A 21,172-nucleotide genomic window follows, 5' to 3' on the forward strand; every position below is an offset into this window, starting at 1 on the left:
AAGTATAACATGTTTGTTATTTTAAAGGAAAAAAAACTAAAGGTTTAATGTTGCCTTAAGAATAGCCAGATTATAACCCTTCCAAGTAGGAGCACACATGCACATTTTTTTTTAATCATACTAATTCAGCCTGTGTTTGTAAATGGTACATTGAACAGTTCTGTGCATATGCAGCTAATATGCTGTTTATATTACCACTATAATATTTTTTTGTCTTTTCTCTAGTCATTGCTGTAGATATTGACCCTGTAAAATTGGATCTAGCTTACAACAATGCCCAGGTGTATGGAGTAGAAGATCAGATCGAGTTCATTCGTGCTGATTACATGTGTGTTGCTGCTGACTTGAAGGCAGATGCTGTTTTCCTCAGCCCACCATGGGGAGGTCCTGACTATGTCAGCGCTGATATTTTTGACATCAAAACCATGATGAATCTTGATGGATATCCTTTACAGAATGTCTTTATATAATGTTAACTAACTATGGCATATTCTATATATAAATTTACTGTCACACTCCATAACCACTGTATTAGATACCCTTATCTAGTACCAGATAAGATCTTTTTTTCTTTCAGAGCAGCCAGGATTCAGCAAGGTGATAGAAATGTTAGGGTGCTACAAAACAAACACATTTATTTTAAGAATGTACAAACTTAAATAAATAATAATAATTAAGTCTGGGTCTACTAAGACATATTTAACCAGTTCCAGATCTACCTATGGACAAATGATGGCTGGGCAGGACATTATTATTATTATTATACAGGATTTATATAGCGCCAACAGTTTGCACAGCGCTTTAAAACATGAGGGCAGACAGTACACTTACAATACAAATCAATACAGGAGGGATCAGAGGCCCCTGCTTGTTAGAGCTTACAATCTAGAAGGGAGGGTCAAGTGGAAACAAAAGGTAATAACTGTGGGGGGTGAGCTGATGGAGAAAATGAAAATACAGTTGTTAGGTGTGGGTAGGGTAGGCTTCTCTGAAGAGGAGGGTTTTCAGGGATTGTCTAAAAGCTAATAAAGTAGGAGATAGGCGGACAGATTGAGGTAAGGCATTCCATATGATTGGAGAGGCTTGGAAAAGTCCTGGAGGCGAGCATGGGAGGGAGCTAGAGAGCAGGAGGTCTTGAGAGCAACGAAGAGAACGAGTAGGTTGGTATTTAGAGACTAAGCTAGTGATGTAGCTGGGGGTGAAATTGTGGATGGCTTTGTGTACGTAGTTGTTAGTATTTTGAATTTAATTTGTTGACCGAGCGGAAGCCAGTGGAGGGATTGACAGAGAGGTGTGGCAGACACAGAGCGATTGGTAAGGTGGATGAGTCTGGCAGCAGCATTCATGATAGATTGGAGAGGTGATAGACTATTTAGAGGTAAGCCAATGAGAAGGGAGTTGCAGTAGTCGAGGACATGCGTCCTTCCGGGTGCACATCATATGACATCCTTCCAGAACACGCCTCGCGGATAAGTGACCAGTGTACTGGCTGCTGTCATTACCATGTGATCGCTGTGACCAATCACAGCAGATCACATGACTATTGTACACAATGAATGACTTTGATTCATGCCATTCATTGTATACAATTGTGTTCATCTCTGTGATTTGGTCACAGTGATCACATGGTACAGACGAGGCTGATCACAGGCCATCTGTACTATGTTATTAGCTGTGGCCAATCACAGCTAACCACAATAGTAAACACTGAACTTTTTTTTTTTTACATACGGTCACCAATCAGTATCCCTGCCAGTTATGATGAATGTTGTACTGCACTGGTAACAGTATGTAAAATTAAAAAAAAAATAAAAAAAAATCGTGAATTTTTATTCTTATTTTTTTCTTAATTTTCCAAAAAATTGTGACAAAAAACTTCAGAAAACTAGCCATGACTCGTACTAAATACCTAAGACTGTCTACTTTAGAAAAAGGGGTCATTGGGGGGGGGGGGGGGGTATTTTCACCAACGAAATGTAGCAGAATACACGCTTGCCTAAATTTATGAAGAAATATTATTTATTTGCAAAAAAAACAAAAAAAAAGCAGGGTTTTTTTCAAAATATTTAGTCTTTTTTAAATTTAGCAAAAAACAAAACAAAACAGTAGTGATTAAATACCACCGAAAAGAAAGCTCTATTTGTGTGAAAATGATGGTAAAAAAATGTAAATTGGGTACAGTGTTGCATGACTGAGCACTGTTGTATGACAATTGCACGGAGCTCAAAATTGGCTTGGGCAGGAAGGGGGTGAAAGTACCCGTTATTGAGGTGGTTAATTAGATGATATATGATTTCTTTATAAAATATAATAAATTTTATAGTTGTAGATTTTGCAATGCAATTGCCAAACTTCTCTCCAACAACATTTCAGTCTGATCTTCAGCGTGATGAGCTTGTTTCACATGTGAGGGCTTCATCTTCAGTACTGTACCAATCGGTACCATTTTTTGTGCCTATAATTTGTACCACTGTAATGTGTTTAAGCATATCCATATGATAGACTGACAAGCACTTGTTTTTTAGACTCTGCCAACTGTTCTTACTTTCCTTAGCAATTCTGATACCTTTGAAGTTTTCCAGCTTTCCCAGAAGATAACAAATAACATTATCTATTTTATTCCACGTAACACTGATGTTGAGCAGGTAAGCTCTGTTTAGAATTAAGAAATATTGTGTGAAAGACTGTATATCCTTCTCGGAAATTAACTGGGGGTATTGTATGTGTATTGCAAATATGCATTTTTGTTTTTGTCTGAATTTATATTTGGCTATGTGCAAGCAACCTCCATTGGGATTGAGGTCTATCTGGCAGATTATTGGCAGGTGTATTTGGTGAAAGCCATAGTGTTAAGATGGCCATACACCTATAGATTATCTGTAGATTTTCTATGGTTAGATGGAAAAAGTGCAACAGATTTCTCCATGTTCGCTAAACTGTGTGGATGGATTAATCTCCAACTTTTCCCATCTAACCATAGGAAACCTGCAGATAATCTATAGGTGTATGGCCAGCTTTATTCTGTCATTTCTAATTACTTCTAAAACACTGCTAAGCCACCTAACAAATGGGAAGCTTAAAGTTTATATAAACCCCAAATATTCTTTTCATTATGTTTGACAAATGTATAAAGTTTTCCTAAAGTAGAATCATATCAGCAAAACTTTTTTCTCTTATGTTCATTGATGGAAACACATTGACGCTCCATATTTAGAACCATAGGGTCATATCGCCCCCTACAGGAGTAGGACACTAGGCAGAAAAAAGGCTTGGCTACGTCTATGTGCAGTCCTAGGTGGTATACATCCCCCTCTCTGCTACAGGCCTTCATTTTTGTTTTATTCTGCCTAGTCAGAAGTAAGGACCTATTTCCCTGCCAGGATCTCTGGTCCTGGCATTTTTTTCCTTTTTTTATATGCCCTTTTTTCTCCTGTTTTTTTTCCCTGTGAGATCTATAATAAACTGCCAGACTGGTTGACAGGTTGGATATCTAGATCCAGTGGTCCCCCAGTCTGGCCAGCGAGTGTGCGCAGACCAGAGCTCCACGCTAGGTCGGGCCGCGACATAGCCCCACTAGACGGGAGCTGTCCTGTGAGTTAAATGTCTTGCGAGGTCATGTACCTGAGTCGTAGCATTCATCCTGGCCCACAGCCCCGCCATTTTGATGGTAAGGAGGTTCTGTCTGGAGTGGTGCCTGCCTGGTTCCTGGTATGGTGAGTTGCTGTGCCCTCTTTCCCCATGGATGGGTTTTGGGTGGACGTAGGCCCCTCCCTGTGATAGTCGGACCTGCAGGTTCCCCTCAGACCCCCCTGTTGGTTCCCACCCCCCCCCCCCCCCCTTCGGGGCTAGCTTGGTGGGTTGGTAAGTGGCAGGGGATGATGTGCTGCAGAATGGAATCTATTTGCACAGTGGTGGCATCCCTACATCAGGGGGACTTTCTTGCTTCTATCGACATCAAGGTGCTTATCTGCACATTTTAATATGTGCCCGACACCAGCGCTTCCTCCGTTTTGCTGTGGCAGAGGAGCACTATCAGTTTGTGCCATTACCCTTTAGTCTCGCCTCTGCTCCTCGGGTCTTCACAAAAGTGTTGGCCCCAATTCTGGCACTGCTACATCAGCACTGGATTGCGGTACTGGGTTACCTGGACAATCTCCTCATGTAATCGGAGTCCTCTGCTGCCTTGATAGACGAAGTGCATATCACCATACAGACCCTGAAGGAGTTTGATTGGCTTCTGAATTATACATACAAAAAATACTATACAGAGTCCTACAAGGTTCAGAGAATAATTCCTATAATGGTAAATACTTAGTGGGGTTCAGGCTCAACCCCTTTCCCTAAGAAACGTTTTGAATGTAAATAAAACCTATATCAAAATTCTATGATCCAGTATATAAAAGACAGGGCATGCGAGCATGAAATACTCTGTATAAAATACTTTTTTGCAAAGGCATATAAAAAAAAACCTCACATAACATGTTAAAATATTCCAGCCAACCTACTCCTATAATCTGGCTTGAAGATCTTAATTGAGCATCCAAGGTCCACAGACCCATTAGTCAATCTAGACACAGAGTGTGTGTGTGTGTGTGTGTGTGTGTGTGTGTATTTTAGGTCACTCATAATTATGAAAAAAGGGTGGCCACCCCTACTAAACGTTTATCAACTAAAAAGAAGGAAAAAAGTCCACCAAGAAGCTGAAAAACAATGACCATCCGTGTAATAGGAAAAAAGGGAGAAAAATGTATTTTAATCTCATTCATCTGTGTATGACAGGAATGTCCCTTTAAGAGAATTGTAATGTGAGTTAATTTGTTTTCCTTGTGAAGTTCTGTATGGGATCTCTGTCCATGAATGATTATGGATCTTTAAGAAAAGAAACTGGTCAAAATCATGGTAAAGAAAAGTATAGAGTGCAGGTTAAGGCTCCAATAGACTGAATCAGAAAGTCCAAGTATTAATTGGAATGTCCTGGTTCAGAGCACTTGTGATCAAAAGGAGATAATTGATTGATGAGGGTTTGACCCCACTTGTGTGCATACAGCTCTTTGTCTCCCTTTCATAAATATAAATCACAGTACTTCAATGTAATTCCTGGTCCAGAGAAAGTTATATGTAAAACCGTCACATCAAGACATTTTCCTTCCCTCACAAAGAACTCATAAGTGTGAAAAACAAACTATTTACCATTATAGGAATTATTATTTCTAATAATAATTTCGGCCCCATCTGATGCCATCTTTAGGCATAAGTTCCTTCAGGTGGCTCTTAAAGGCTGACTTCACCTTTTGGAGCATCCTACACCCATATTTAAAGTGTATCATGCTCTAAACCTAACTAACACCCCCCCCCCCCCCCCCCACCCCTGCCTCACACGGCCTCCCTACAGCTCTTTAACAGAAAGCACAAAGGGGTATGGGAAACAAAGCTGCAGGCAATGTGTGCAGGAGCCTGACACTGCACCTGCGATCCACTGATTGCAGGTCCAATGTTCTACAGGCTCCTGTGAAAAATAATAATAAATGCACCTTTACTGCAAAAATATGTGCATTTGTTATTTTTTAAAAAGGTGAACTTCTTTACCATGTGAATGGTAACCTTGAACATTTGCCATATTGTTTGTAATGTATTGTTGACACTGATTGCCAGTGCCGTCTAGTGGCCATGATACAGTATTTTCCTAAAATACCTCAATCAAAAAATAAATAAAGCATTATGATCACTAGTTGAAGTTGAAGATTGTGCGAATGGTTCGCCAAAAATAGTGCAGGAGCTACTTTTTCAAATCCATGCTTCACCACAAAGTCGACAATGCACCGCTTTGAACAGTGCGACCTGTCAAATCGCATGGCAAGTCGCTCCAATGGGAACGAGGGCTTAAGCTGCTAATGTATTACTACTTTGAATTGTCTAAATCAATGGGGCAGCTCTGCTATATCACCGGCAAACTGCCGTTAACCCTTTAGTGGGAGGTTAAAACCGCCCCGCTAGCAGCCGAATAGCACTGCTAAAACGACTGTAAAGCGGTGCTAAAAATAGCTCCGCTTTACTTCCGATGCCAGGGGCGGCTCAGTGTGAAAGGGCTCTAATTGAACATACTGACAATAGAATCTGATTGGCTACCATGCACAGCTGCACCAGATTTTGCTCTCTCCAGTTTTAGAAAATCAGTCCCAAATTTTCTGGTTTCTGTAGAAATGTCTAAAATGGGCAAAAACAGAACATGGCTAATTTAATGGGCAGCGAATAAAGATGTTTGGGGCACAGAAGCTGAGACAAGCAGGTTAGTATAATGTATTATGCTGTTGATGAGCTCCTATTGGTAGAAAGTACTCCCACCAATAATTGATAACCGTGAAAAAAAACGATTTGGATTTCAAAGTTTAAAATTCCAGCTTATACCATGTTTTCAAACAAAACATAACGCAGAACAAACACTTTGCAATGTACTGGGTTTGTTGGCAATGGGAACCTGTCAGGTAATTGTACTAACAATAGTGTGCCTGCCAGTATGCTGATTGAAATGGAACTCCAGCTAAATGTTTTCCTAGCTTTAGATGCAGTAAAGGAGGATTTGTAACCTCTGGCAGCGTTTGAATGCTGTGTTCCTGTTGGAGAGATTCATTCTCACTGTTTGTGCTGATGATTGTTTCAGTGAGAACAGAGAGTGACGAGAAATCTAAATCTGCTGGCAAAGTATTTACAGCGGTAGCTTTGATGGCTTATTTTTGTATTCACAGTAAGTAGTAGGCCGTGCAGTTACTTTAGAGAAGTATTCTGTCATTTTTTTATAATCACAATGCAGAAGGTCAAGGAGTAAAGGTTTGTTCCTGTTTTCTGGTGACCCGATAGAACATGTTGTCAGTGACTTGTATTGTGAAAGTTGGAGTACTTGATAAGGTCATTATGTGGTCTATAATATGGAAAACTGAACAGCTGTTTTGATGCTTTTTTACACTAGCTCATAAAATGTTAGATATCCATGAATATAGTATTGAAGCTATTTATCCTTCCTATATTTTACCTTCCCTGGTTCCACCTTTTCCCCATCATCATTTTAATGAAAAAATGTAATCAAAATCTGTCTATTTTTGAAACATACCTTATTCTAGACACAGCAAAATCATCACTGGGGGTCTGTGCAATGCAGGCAGATTGCATCTAATGGGAGGGGATGACAGGATGCTGTACATGACTTCCTGAAAACTTGGCAGTAATGCAGATGTTACCCAGAACAACTGATGTAATCAATGTGACTTTAGGGTCATTGTGGAGAGAGTTATTGTTTGTTAAATGTATTAATACCTTTCATTTTTTTCCCCCTCCAGTCACCCATGCAACTCTGCAGCAACAGATCACTTCTAAAAGTGATCTACTGCTGGCTGCAATCAACCAGCATTAGATCACTATAACATTGATCTACTTCTGCAGGCAGAGGCTGGATCGAGCTGCTTCAGCTCTGCACAATCCTCCATTCTAACCATAAGTGCCATACTGTAATTTCACTTCGGATGTAAACACATACAAAACATATGAAAGCATTGTTCCGCATTATGTTTACTTTGCATCTTACCTTTAGTCCAATGGAGTTCTCTGTAGCAGAAGTAGGAGCCCAGGAGCTGATCAATTCTGCTACAGTATCTCACAAAAGTGAGTACACCCCTCAGAAGTGACACTTTGCTACAATGTAAACTAGTGAGTGTATAGCTTGTATAACAGTGTAAATTTGCTGTCCCCTCAAAATAACTCAACACACAGCCAGTAATGTCTAAACTGCTGGAAACAAAAGTGAGTACCCCCCAATTAGCCATTTTTCCCTCCCCGGTGTCATGTGACTCGTTAGTGTTACAAGGTATCAGGTATTTTAAATTTGGTATTACCGCTCTCACTTTCTCATACTGGTCATTGGAAGTTCAACATGGCACCTCATGGCTAAGAATTTTCTGAGGATCTAAAAAAAAAAAGAATTATTAGACTAGGGTCATCGGGGATGGCAATACGGGAACGCTTTCTTTCCTCCTCTCTCCTCTTCTCTTTTATACCTGCTTTCCTACTTCTGACTATATCATTATACTTTACCGTATCACTCTTGATATTGAGTATGATACAACGAACTCCAGGATCAACTATCGTAAGGTCCCCCAGGACTAGTGGTTCATTGAAGTCCGAGGTTTGGAAATCCACTCACCGGAATCATTAACCCCACAAAGAGGTATTACGCCTTCACAGTATTTGCCACCGTGTAGCACACAGAAAAAACGCCTTTGGTTGCATTTCAGCAGTTTGCTTCTGTGTTTGCGGTGTAAGGCATAAAATAGACTCCTTGCGGCTGGCCCTTTATTTGTCCCACCTCATTTAATCTTTGAATGTCATTACTGCCATACTGGGGTGAATGATTCTGGTGAGTGCATTTCTTATGGGGCACCTTTTAAGAAGCACTGAATAGAGGTTTTTGAAAAGCGCCAGTCACTTGATCTTTTTGAAGAGCACCTGTCACTTTATTTTGACTACGTTTTTATGACATATGGATTTTCTAGTGCACCAGTAATTTTTTTACCAGAAGTTATAAGTATTTCATGCTTTTTGTCATACATGATTTATCACCACAGTAGTTAGCTGCTTTTAGTATTGTGGTTCATTACGGGTTGGATTGTACACTTATTTGCATTCTAGTAGCATCACTCCAGGTTGTTGCTATAATCACTCAGATCATTTGCATATTTGAACTATTATTGGGCTTGGTGTTTGTATTATCTGCACAGTCAATACACTAGGAACTCGCTCTTTACAAGCGAGGGGTTTAAAACATTCCACACCAGAACAGTGCCATTTATAACCTAACACCCTCCCCCCCCCCCCCTTCCATTTTCTTCTATTTGCACTTTTGGTGGATTTATTGGTAGAGGCATCAGTTCTCCTTGTCTGATTCTCTCCATAAGGACAGGAGCTCATATATTCCTATATATATTTTCTTTGTGCTCAGCAATATGTCTTGATGTACCCACATATACATCTTATTGTATGTTTGTTATAAAAGAAATAAAAGATATTGAAAGAAAAAAATAAAAATAATTATTGCTCTACATCAGTGGTCTCCAAACTGCGGCCCAAGGGCTGGGTGTGGCCCTTTGAATGCTTTTATCTGGCCCTTGGGGCACTATTCCTCCCACCAATACAAGGTTCTATTCCGGTCACTGACAACAACAGGGCACTATATCTACCACTGACTCGAACAACGGGGCACTATTCCGAGCATTGACTCCAACAATTGGGCACTGTTCCGACCATTGACTCCAACAATTGGGCACTGTTCCGACCATTGACTCCAACAATTGGGCACTATTCCGACCATTGACTCCAACAACGGGGCACTATTCCGACCATTGTCTCCAGCAATGGGGCACTATTCTGACCATTGACTCCAACAATGGGGCACTATTCCTACTATTTACTCCAACGATGGGGCGCTATTCCTCCCACTGACTGATGGGGCATTTTCTACTCCCATTGACACCAAGGCATTTCTAAGCTCACTTGCCACAGTCCTGCCCTCTCAACGTGTTAAGGACTGTAAACTGGCCCTTTGTTTAGAAAGTTTGGAGACCCCTGCTCTACATAAAGATGGCTTAGGCTACAAGAAGATTTCCAAGACCCTGAAACTGATCTGCAGCATGGTGGCCAAGACCATACAGCGGTTAACAGGACAGGTTCCACTCAGAACAGGCCTCACTGTGGTTGACCAAAGAAGCTGAGTGAACATGCTAAGCATCATATCCAGAGGTTGTCTTTGGGAAATAGACGTATGAGTGCTGCCAGCATTGCTGCAGAGGTTGAAGGGGTGGGAGGTCAGCCTGTCAGTGTTTATACCATACGCCCCACACTGCATCAAATTGGTCTGCCTCGCTGTCATACCAGAAGGAAGCCTCTTCTAAAGATGATGCACAAGAAAGCTCGCAAGCAGTTTGCCAAAGACAAGCAGACTAAGGACATGGATTACTGGAACCATGTCCTGTGGTCCGATGAGACCAAGATAAACGTATTTCTTTATCGTACATCACGGGACACAGAGCCATAGTGATAACTATATGGGTATATAGCCACCTTTAGGCATGCCCAAGACAGGAAGTTGTCTCCCTATATAACCCCTCCCACAATGGGAGCACCTCAGTTTTTTCGCCCACGTCTAAGGTGTTGGTCGCGGTTAAAGATGTTTTTTTGAAGCGCTCCACTGAAGCAATCCTTGCTGGATGGGCAAGCTAACAAACCAGATCCATTCAAAGTGCCATTTAATGGCCAAGGGGAATGGTACCCGGGCCTCGTCACCGAAGATACAACATTTTGCCTGTAATGCCTCTCTTTGAGGGCTGGACCCAGGGACCCAGTTCTTAGGCTTTGGCATTTAATAAATAACCATTCCGGCAGGGTGCTATACAGGTCCAGGGGAGTGGAAATCCTTTTAAGGAACCTGGTCCCTAAAGGTCTTTGACTTAGCCCACTGTGATGGGTGAAAGTTGGATCTGTTGGTTTCCAAAAGAATCCTGTGGCAGGGATAAGGTAAGTGAAGGTGCTAAGGAAACTTGGTTTGCTTAGCATTCTTCTTTGAGCAAAAATATTTTTCTCTTGTCATGCCTAAGGTCGCCACTAGATGGTGTAGGGTGCATGCTCATCTCCTCAATAGCCAGGTCTCCCTGTGTAAGCTGCTGTGTCTGCGAAAAAAAAGGATTTTTTTTAGCATACCTTTTTAAAGTTTTCTCCCCTGTGCGGCCGCAGTCTCTATGGCAGAGGGAAGGAGAGTTTGCTTGGTCTTGGAGCATCATCTTCTATGTAAGGACCGTGCCTGGCCAGTGGGCGGTCTGGCCTCCTTACCCTGCCGAGTGTCCCCCCGAGGGAATGCTTTTCATAAAACATCCCGGGGGGGGATCAGAGGCAGCACTTATTCCCCCCTTCCCCCGCGCTGCTGCTGAGATCCCGAGCATCGCTACGCACGCATGCGCTAGCAGGAACCTCGTTTGAATTTTCCGGGGGCGTTCCAGGGGCGGGATGGTGGTGTGGCTTAGCGCAAGGCCAGTATGTGAGTTGAATGTCACTCAGCAGCGCACGGATGCTCAGTCAGGAAGACATCTGACTGACGGAGGGACATAGCAGCAACTTGGATGGATGGGTGATGTATACAGGCATTCTTATGACACTTGTTTTTTCAAGCATCAGGCTGACCATTATTGGCAGCTTTTATTGCTGGACTAAAGATCAGCAGTGGATGCGCTTGTCTTTGAAGTACCTCAGTTTTTTGCTTTGCACTATGAATCCTAAGAAGGTGGTTTCCACCCCCGCAAAAAAGACAAAGGCATCCCCATCATGGCTCTAAGGACCCTGGTCATGCCTCCATAGTACATTCCTCTCTGGACAGACCAGAGGTGGCTAGCCAGGATGAGCCATTAGTTTTCTCTGGTGCAGCAGCTGTTTCCAACCCTAGAGCCCCTGCTTATGTTACTGAGGGCGCCTTATCCTGAGCTCTGGTTGGGTTAGAACAGAGGTTAGCAGCTTTAATTACATCCTCTTCCCAGACTGGGAGGAAGCGTGATAGATCTCCCTCCCCTGCTCCGGACCCCTGTCAAAAGAACAGTAACGACAACTCAAACTGCTTTTGCGGCGATGGGCATCTGTCAATCCCTAAAAGACCAGCTGAAACAGGTTCTTAGAGATATTCCAGTTCAGCAGGCCTGAGATCTAGATGAACTGCCTAGGGCATTGTGTTTTGCAATTGAGATTCTTAATCGGGCTTCTTGTCTTACGCTCCTATTGGTGCATATGCGTAGGATCTTGTGGCTGAAAAACTGGTCAGCCGAGGCACCATGCAAAAAGCTCTTGGCTGGGTTTCCATTTCACGGTGAATGGCTATTTGGGGATGACTTGGATTAATACGTCCAAAAGATTTCAAGTGGGAAAAGTACCTTGTTACCAGTTAAACAATAGAAGAAAAAAAAAGCGTCCCTCGTTTAAACAAGCTTCCTCTCCTGGGCCAGGGGCAACTGCCTCCAGGCCTCCGTGTGTCCATTCAGACACGGAGCCCCGCCCCCTCTCTCCCCTAATTGGCTGACTAACTCTGATTCACAGCCACGGGAGCCAATGGTACCACTGCTCTGGCTCAGCCAATCGGGGGGAGTGTCCCAGATGGCTTAGACATTCATATGTTGGAGATACTAGTGACTTCTTGTTGAATCAACATTCCTTTGTTTCAGAACTATATAGTGTTTGAAGATGAGTAAATGAAGAGTTAAAAGTTCTGAAATATGTTCCATTCCCGAAAAAATGCTGCTTCATAAGTCCTTCAGTGCTGCTCATACAATCAAACATCTAGGCATTTGGTCATATGATCTATCTTGCAGGAAAGAGTCAATCTAAATTCCGATCCTCACCTCTTCAAGACATTATAAACCGTGTTTTTTTTTTTTTGTTCGCCTACATAAGATGTGCATTGATCATGTAGTTTGATGGTATATTTTTTGCCCTGTATGCGCATCCTATGTAAATTTTTACATTCTGGGTCAGAAGTGTGATGCTGTGATTGGCCCACAGCTATCACATTGTACCTGGGCCAATTACAGCACACTGTACAATGTGATTAGCTGTAGCTACAGATCACTAGTAATCATAGCTGTTATAAATTTAACCCATTCATGACAGTTTAAAACATTACATTTAAAACCCATTCATGATCATCTTTGTAATGGCAATCAAAGTGTAAAAAAAAAAAAAAGTATCCCTGAACCCCCCCATCAAAGAGCTCTGGGCTGTGATTGCACACTGCCGATCAGCGTGTCAAAGCCATGAATCATTGGCCACCACTTGCTGACAGGCTCCCTCTGTTTGCAATCACAGAGGGAGCCGGGCGGGGGGCCAACATGTGCTTCCCCTATACCCTGAAGTAGGCAGTGGAAGTAGGCAGGCCTCAATTGGTTAAATAAGAAGTGTGGGATTAAAAAAAAAAACAAAAACAAATGTTCATACTCGCCTATATGGCTGCAGCATCGATCCAATGCTGCAACTGTCCCCCACCGGCTCTGTGGCCAAGAACTGAACAATCACATGACCGCTGATCCCTTAGTTCTCAGTCTTCACTGAGCAAAGGGCAGTGACTGTCCAGCACCAGTTCTCTGCTCTGCCCCTCCAGCGCTCACTGTAGCGCCAGCCTGTGGAGGAGGTGGGAGTGGCTTCCTCAGGCTCTCATTGACATGCTGAGAGGTTGAACTAGCTGCCAGTCAAGCATCTGGGTAGATCCTGACATTGTCAGGATCCTCACAGATCCTGGACTGGCCCTGTGACATCAGCTGACAGCAGGCTTTAGCCCATTGTTGGTTGAATCTGGGTCAAAGGAGTGCAGAAATAAGTGTACTCCTGTGACTCGCATGTAAAAACTTTTGATCATACTTCTTTAAATGTACATATTGGGCACATTAAGTTGTTGTAGATTAATGTGATTTTCTGTTACGCTGTACCTTGGATTTAGAGATGGGGTGAACCAATAGTTCATTCTTAATATCCAGATGCAAAGCATGATTGATATATTTTATTGGTTATCCATATTCCAGCAATCTTGAAGTATTTTCATGTGTGCACATCCTCATTTCAAGTTACAGAGCCCGTGGTGGTTTACAAAAACATAATCCAGAAATTCACTGAAGTGTGATGTGATTCACCTATATCTAGTATGTATTTGGCCATCTGTACTTGTGACCCCTTAAAGGAGATCTGGTGATTGTCATTTCCAGCAAAAAAATTTTTTTAATTATGTTTGACACTTTTATTAAATATTTATCAAGAGACAAAAGCAGGCGATGAATCTCTTCAGAACAGCAGCTGTCTTTACTTAACCACCTACATTTGGGAGAGAATCATATGGCTTGCAGAGCCAGACTGGCTTATACAGAGGAATGGTGTGCAACTGCAAGCTTATAGACCCTGCTGTGCTGTATGGAAAGAAAGCACAACAATTGTGTATATTTACAGGTACCCAGTATAACTTTTTTATTCTAAGCAGCTAACTTATTTGTGTATCACCTGGGGCCAGGGAAGTGATTGGCCTCAGGTGATACACAGAGCTGAAACAGATCTACCTATGTAAGTTGTACCTGTTTATCTGCAGCCCTCTCCTCTGATAGCCGATTGGAGGGAAAGGACACAACCCCCTTTACACAGCAACAGAGAAGAGGCTGTCAATCAGCTGGAGTTCCCTCCCCTGTCACCTTTTTTTTCTCTTGGTGTTAGGAAAACTTGTCAGAAGTGATTCAAGCAGACAGAAATTACACTTAGTGCTCTTAATTTAGACAAGAACACACTATAGAGGAATATGCTTTGTTCATATTTCATGTCTGAGCTTTATAACCACTTTAAGGAAACAATAATTGAACACTTTGAGGTTACTTTTAAAAAAAGAGCAGTGATGTAGATATTTGTTGCCTAGGTGTTGAGGAATGTTTGGCTGTACAAAGAACGGTCATCGTTCAGAGGCTTTTGTAGCTTTTGCCAGCAGGGTAAAATATAATTTATACTATATATAAATATAGGACAGGCAGTGGAGCATCTTTTACTGTAATGCAGAGAATTAAAGTGCTTGTAGACCTCAGACATGAAATGTGAATGAAGCATATCCCTCTATAGAGTGTACTTGTCTCAATCCAGAGCACTAAGTATCATTTCTGTCTACTGCCCCGTTCCTCTGCTGTCAGCATGAATCATTTCTGACAAGTTTTCTTGACACCAAGAGAAAAAATGTGTTGGGGAGGGACCTCCAGAACACAGCCTATGAATTGTAGCCTCAGCTCTGTTTCTGTGTGATTTTTAAAGCTTTCTGCCCCCTGTTGGTATTTGAACAGATGTAGAGAAGATAAACGGATACAACTTATGCAGAAGGATTTGTTTAATCTCCTGAGGCAAGTCACTTCACTGGGTACATGGAAGGGTCTACAACCATTTTTAACCGCTTCCTTACCACGATATAGCCGGATGTCCTCCCAGAACCACGCCTCCTGGGGAGCGCATCAGGCGTGCTCTGTCACTGCTGTGTCCTTTTAGTAAAAACTGATCATGGTAAAAGGACAATTACAGTGGCCCTTTACCATGTCACCAGCTGTGTCCAATCACAGCTGGTCACATGTAAACAGACTTGCCGGTTATCTGGAATTCCTTTCCTCACAAGCTGTCTCTGTGAGGGAAGGAGAGCCAATAACCGGCAGGGCCAACAGCACATTATGTACAGTGTTAACCAGGGTACCGATCATCAGTGTCCTATTAGTGCAGCCCCATCAGTGCACATGAATGCAACCTTATCAGTGCCCATCAGTGCAGCCTTATCAGCACACACAAAATTTCATAACAGAAACTAAGAAGAACTTCTTTTTTTTCATTCTTTTTTTGTTTAGCAAAAAATAAACCAGTGGTGATTAAATACCACCAAAAGAAAGCTCTGTCTCAAAAAGATAATTTAATTTGGTTACTGTATGACCGTGCAATTGTTATTCAAACTTCAAAAACATTGAAAGCTAATTGGCCTGGGCAGGAAGGAGGTGAAAGTGCCTGTTACTGAAGTAGTTAAAGTGAGTTGGTGCCGAGATCCTTATATTATTCTAATGGTTTGAAGTATTTAAATAAGTCTGTGTAACAGTAAGTACATTGTTTGAGTCTTCAGTCTGGAATTCTTAGTAACTATCCACTTGAAACTTGTTGACTATATAATATTGTTCATGCCAAATGGTATTTTATAAATTCCAGTGAACTGACGACTTTTATCTTCAGATATATTTTTCCTACCTAAAAAAATGTATCTTCTGTAAGTGAGTGACATTTAAAGTGGTTATAAACCCTTACAAACCACTTTGACCTACAGGTAAGCCTAGATTAAGGCTTACCTGTAGGTCCAAGCAATCTCCCCTAAACCTATATGGTTTAGGAGATATTTGCCCGAAAACGGGCACCGCTATCTACGGCGCATGCGCCGTAGACAGTGGCGCGCAGGCGCACTGAGCGCGGCATTTCCAAGAATGGAGCTGCCGCGTGTGTCGACTCCCGTGCGCATGCGCGGGAGTGACGTCATCGCGGCTTCGCCGAATGACAGCGGCGGAGCTGCGAGACCCCACCAACAAGATGGATGCGGCGGACTACAGGGGACAGCGGCGACTTCGCTGGCTCCTGTGTCAGGTAAGTGACACGTAATGGGCTACTATGCGATGCATAGTAGTCCATTATGCTTTGCCTTTGCAGGGAATGAAAGAGGAAGTAAACTCAGCAGGGTTTACTTCCTCTTTAACCACTTCACCCCCGGACCATTTTGCTGGCCAAAGACCAGACAACTTTTTGCGATTCGGCACTGCGTCGCCTTAACTGACAATTGCGCGGTCATGCGACGTGGCTCCCAAACAAAATTGACGTCCTTTTTTTCCACAAATAGAGCTTTCTTTTGGTGGCATTTGATCACCTCTGCGTTTTTTTATTTTTTGTGCTATAAACAAAAAAAGAGCGTAAATTAAAAAAAAAAAACACATTAATTTTACATTTTGCTATAATAAATATTCCCCAAAAATATATAAAAAAAATAAAATTTCCCTCAGTTTAGGCTGATACATATTCTACATATTTTTGGAAAAAAAATTGAAAAATCGCAATAAGCTTTTATTGATTGGTTTGCGTAAAAGTTATAGCATTTACAAAAAAAAAAGGGATAGTTTTATGGCATTTTTATTCATTTTTTTTTTTTTACTAGTAATGGTGGCAATCAGCGATTTTTATCGTGACTGCAACATTATGGCGGACACATTGGACACATTTTTGGAACCATTGTCATTTATACAGCAATCAGTGATATACAAATGCACTGATTCCTGTGTAAATGACACTGGCAGTGAATGGGGTTAACCACTAGGTGGCAGTGTAGGGGTTAAGTGTGTCCTGGGGCGTGTTTCTAATTGTGGGGGCGTGGCTGTGTGTGACATGTCACTGATCTCTGCTCCGATGACAGGGAGCAGAGATCAGTGACACTGTCACTAGGTAGGACAGGGAGATGCTTGTTTACATAAGCATCTCCCCGTGAGACAATCGTGGGTATCCCCACGGTGATCGAGTCCGTGGCATCTGCGATCCGACTCACAGAGGTCCCGACTGGCACGACGGCAAATTTAAAGGGATGTACAGGTACGCCCATTTGCCTGTCCGTGCCATTCTGCCAACGTACATAGGTGTGCGCCGGTCAAGAAGTGATTAAAGGTAAAACTCCAAGCAAACAGCCACATACACAGCAGGAATAATATTTTACCTGATTTCCTGCTCAGGAAATTGTGTTTGTATACAGAAGTCTCATGATTTACATACTCCTTCCCCGATAAATAGCTGAGAAGGTTTGCTATTTCACCATTTCTGATTCTTGTATCATCTGCCTGCCCACTGGACAGCCAATCCAGCAATGCTAAGATTTCTAATGAACAGGTAGGTAATCCAGGGAACACTGAACCAGGAAATAGAGCAGTCCTCCTTATGGTAGCATAGAGTGATGAAGGGCATGTGTCAACGACATCAGTATGAGACCCTTTGGGGATCCTTCAGAATTTAATCGACAGCTGCATTTGACATGCTTCAAGTGAATTTTGCATGTCCCTAGACTTGCATGGGATTGCAAAACCTTTCTGACACACAGAAGCCTGTCAACGGGGACCCTAATAAGATGTGCATATAAATGTTTTTTTGGAGTTACACTTAATGAAAAGATTTAAAAAAAATTAGAGATGCCTTTCTGGTTTCTGGTGCTTTTATCAGCCATCCTACTTACACTTATCTGTTATTTCCGCTCTATCAGAAACTAACAAAAGAGGAACTTTTGGTTTATTTAAATAGACCTATACTTTACAGATATTTCTAACAGCAGACATTTGGTGCTTTTTTTGTTTTATGCAACAGGCTGCAGTATGGCATTCTAGATTCATAGACTGTTCACATAGCCCTTCTCAATCTTGCCAAGTTATACAGCATGGGAAATTTACTGTACCTGCTGTTCTGTCGTAGAAAATATGGCCCTGCTGGTGTCTAGTGGTAGATTGCTTTGTCAATACTAGGACTGAGATTCATTGTTATTAAAGGGAAGAAAGAGTGCCTAAGCCATCATAATACCTTGTTTGGGGGAAAAAATGATGCACCTGTATATACCGTACTTACTCATACCTAAAGATGAGCTCCAGGCTTAAAAACGTTCAAATACATTCTTAATAATAAAGATCCACGCCACAATGCCTACGCAAAACTGGATGTTCTCTTGTAAAAGTAGCATCAAATTCATCACTGTGCTGTACATAACCTGTGCAAAGAGAAGAGCTATGGTAGGGACCCAGAGATTCCTCACATTACATGCTGCCTACAGAAAACTGATACAAGAACAGTTACACTGCACAAGGAAAACGATCAGCGGTGTCTGGTCTATATTACAGGAATCTCCTGCACAGAGGCAAAGCTTCATACCCTGTTTCCCCAAAAATAAGACCTAGCGCGATTGTCGGTGATGGCTGCAATATAAGCCCTACTCCCCAAATAAGCCCTAGTTAAAGGTCCTTGTAGGTCTTATTTTCAGGGTAGGGCTTATTTTCGGGGAAACAGGGTAGGGGCTTATATTGCAGCCATCACCGACAATCACGCTAGCTCTTATTTTCAGGGAAACGGGGTACTACATTACTGTACAGATCTGGAAGAAATACACAGAGCACACCCAAGTGAGAATAAACATGCCACTTGTCTTTAAGAAATATTTATCCTAACAATCTCTAACCTAGAGAAGTGGGACTTGTAGATGAAGGGAAAGAACAAAATGTGGTCTCGTTTGAGCTTTTAGACTGCAGATGTATCTGTTGCACCACCATCCAAAGTTGGGACACCCCAAGACAGAAAGTGTTTCTGGTTGGGTCACAAGGTGTAAATAAAATGAAACCAAAGAAAAAAAAAACAATCACATGCAGCCATCACATTAGAATAATGTCATTTTAGTTTTTTTGGAGTTTCATACTGCTTTGCTAATATTGAATATTTCAAATCTGTAAGTCCATTTATGGATGGTTTTTTCTTATGCATTTGTTCTAGGTGGCATCCCTGGCTGGCCCTGGTGGAAAAGTTGAAATAGAACAGAATTTTCTGAACAAGAAGTTGAAGACGTTGACTGTTTATTTTGGAGACCTAATTCGGAAACTTTAGATTCGTTTTTTTGTGTGTTTATAAAGGTATTGCAGCAAAAAGGGAATTCTGTATTTTTTTGTTAATTTTTTTGTATTAAAATTGAGTCTTGGACAATGTATTACAGGCTAAGAAAAGGTTAGGATGTTCTGAACAATCCTTTTTGAAAATGACACTCAAAGCTTTTGATGTATTTCAAACATCAATGTAACTGTTGGTTCATTTATACAAAAATAATTGAGTGTGTTGTCTGTCTGGAGGAGGCTATCCTAACGTGTGTTACTTGTGTAAAATGCACACCTGGTTGCTGCGGGAAAACCACCTTTACTCCCTGTAATCTGTAACATTTCATGTGGTTCAGCCATGCAGTTTTGGAGAGCAAACAATGCTGCTGGTATATCTGTTATACATCATCTTGAAGTTCTGTGATGTCTCTAGATTAAGCCAGTACCACCATCCAGAGAAAGACAACACAGTGATACATTTAGTAAAAAATAAAATAAAAAATAACAGCATGTTAGCCATTACAAAAGTCACTTGTTTACTTGGTTATAATATTGAGATTCATTTTTTGTGCAGTAAACAATACCCTTCTTATTGCAGAGAAGACTGGTAATGCCCTGCTATCTTGCTTGTAAAGGCTTTCATCATGTTTTTATGAGGGGGAATCTGTATTTTGCACAGACTTTCAAAAACAGTCATTATAATACCCTTTCTCTCCCTCAAAAGCACAGTCATAGTACCTACTGCTAACTAAAGAGGTAGATTCACCTTGATCTGTTACAAAGGGAGAAACCGCACATCCCTACAAATCCGTATATGTGGAAAGTGAAAACAGCCTTAGCCAAGGCTGCATCCAGGCTACCCCCCCAGCTTTGTTTTACCCTGCCCACAGGGCTTAGTCATAGGGATCCCCATGACTAAGCCCAGTGAGTGAGACGAAACATGTTGGGTGGTGGCCTGGGAGGCTGTTTTCACTTTCCACATACAGTACTTTGTACTGATGTGTGGCTTTTATGACTCTTCTCCCTTTGTATTGGTATCCATGGAGCTGGGGTGAGCTCCATCCTTGCCTGCACTCCAAGCAGGTGACAGTCAAAGGGCACCCGTTGAAGTCTCAAGCAGCAGCTGTAGTTTGGCATTGGTTCACCTACATCTATTATCCACAGTCTACCTTCTCTGAGGCCCAACTCTGTTTATATCCCCTGAAGCGCTTATCTGATCACAATGTTTGCCTCTGTGAAAGATAACTTCAGGATATGACTATGTTCTATGGTCTTTAGTAAGCATGCTTATTATGCCCAGAGTGGGGTGATATAAGTGAACTTTACTTGGAAGTATACTTGGGGTCTACTTATATGTGTTCTCTTCATAGCCCTGCAGAGAATATCTGAAAATAGGACAGCATGGACATGTATGTGACAAGTTTAATCCAGTTTCCGACACACTTGTTTTTCCCATTCATGAGAATTAAGATAATGCTTTATAAATGTGCCGCAGGAGATTCTTATAGAAAAGCAGTGGTATGACTGTGGTTAGATCTTATAAATGGGCCCCCTATTCTTTAAGCCAATCTTGATTGTAATGTAAAAATTTTATATTTTAAAAATGTGTTATTAAGTGAAAAATGTTATATTTGATAATAAAAAAGTTTTGCATTGATTGCGGTTAATCAGAGATGTGTTTTTTTTTTTTGTTTTTTTTTTATCAAAATGTATATATTTTTTTTTTTTTTTTTTTTATAAAGCAGGGAAGGTTTAGGGCCACTGTCAATGATTTATTTCAGCTTATGTCACAGTTGGAGGGAATCCTCTCAATTTCTATGCACTTAATCCTCCCCAAGAAAATAAAGACAGCAGTCTTAACTTTCTTTTTATTTGCTTGGTAGATGCTGAAGAGACAAAACTGCCAAAATAAGCAAATATTGTCTTCATATAAAATACCTGTATATTCTTGAATCTTGGTGTGC

At 41.5% G+C, this 21,172-nt stretch overlaps 1 protein-coding gene across 3 annotated transcripts in view; it reads left to right on the plus strand.

Annotated features, from left to right (window-relative positions):
* TGS1 (trimethylguanosine synthase 1) overlaps window positions 1-20,878 on the plus strand; it is an 89,145-nt gene extending 68,267 nt beyond the window's left edge. For 2 of the 3 annotated variants that reach the window (XM_077492707.1, XM_077492706.1), the window contains exons 13-15: window positions 226-442; window positions 2,567-2,645; window positions 19,114-20,878. In XM_077492707.1, the coding sequence (XP_077348833.1) occupies window positions 226-442; window positions 2,567-2,645; window positions 19,114-19,224 (407 nt within the window). In that variant the 3' untranslated portion in view covers window positions 19,225-20,878. Of the gene's footprint in view, window positions 1-225; window positions 443-2,554; window positions 2,646-19,113 lie in introns of all 3 variants that reach the window. The other variant, XM_077492708.1, reaches the window with a different exon arrangement.
* Window positions 20,879-21,172: the final 294 nt, after the last annotated feature.

This window comes from Lithobates pipiens, unplaced genomic scaffold (assembly GCF_037356315.1).
Source record: "Lithobates pipiens isolate NorthernLeopardFrog02 unplaced genomic scaffold, aLitPip1_a1.2 Scaffold_19, whole genome shotgun sequence".
NCBI lineage: Eukaryota > Metazoa > Chordata > Amphibia > Anura > Ranidae > Lithobates > Lithobates pipiens.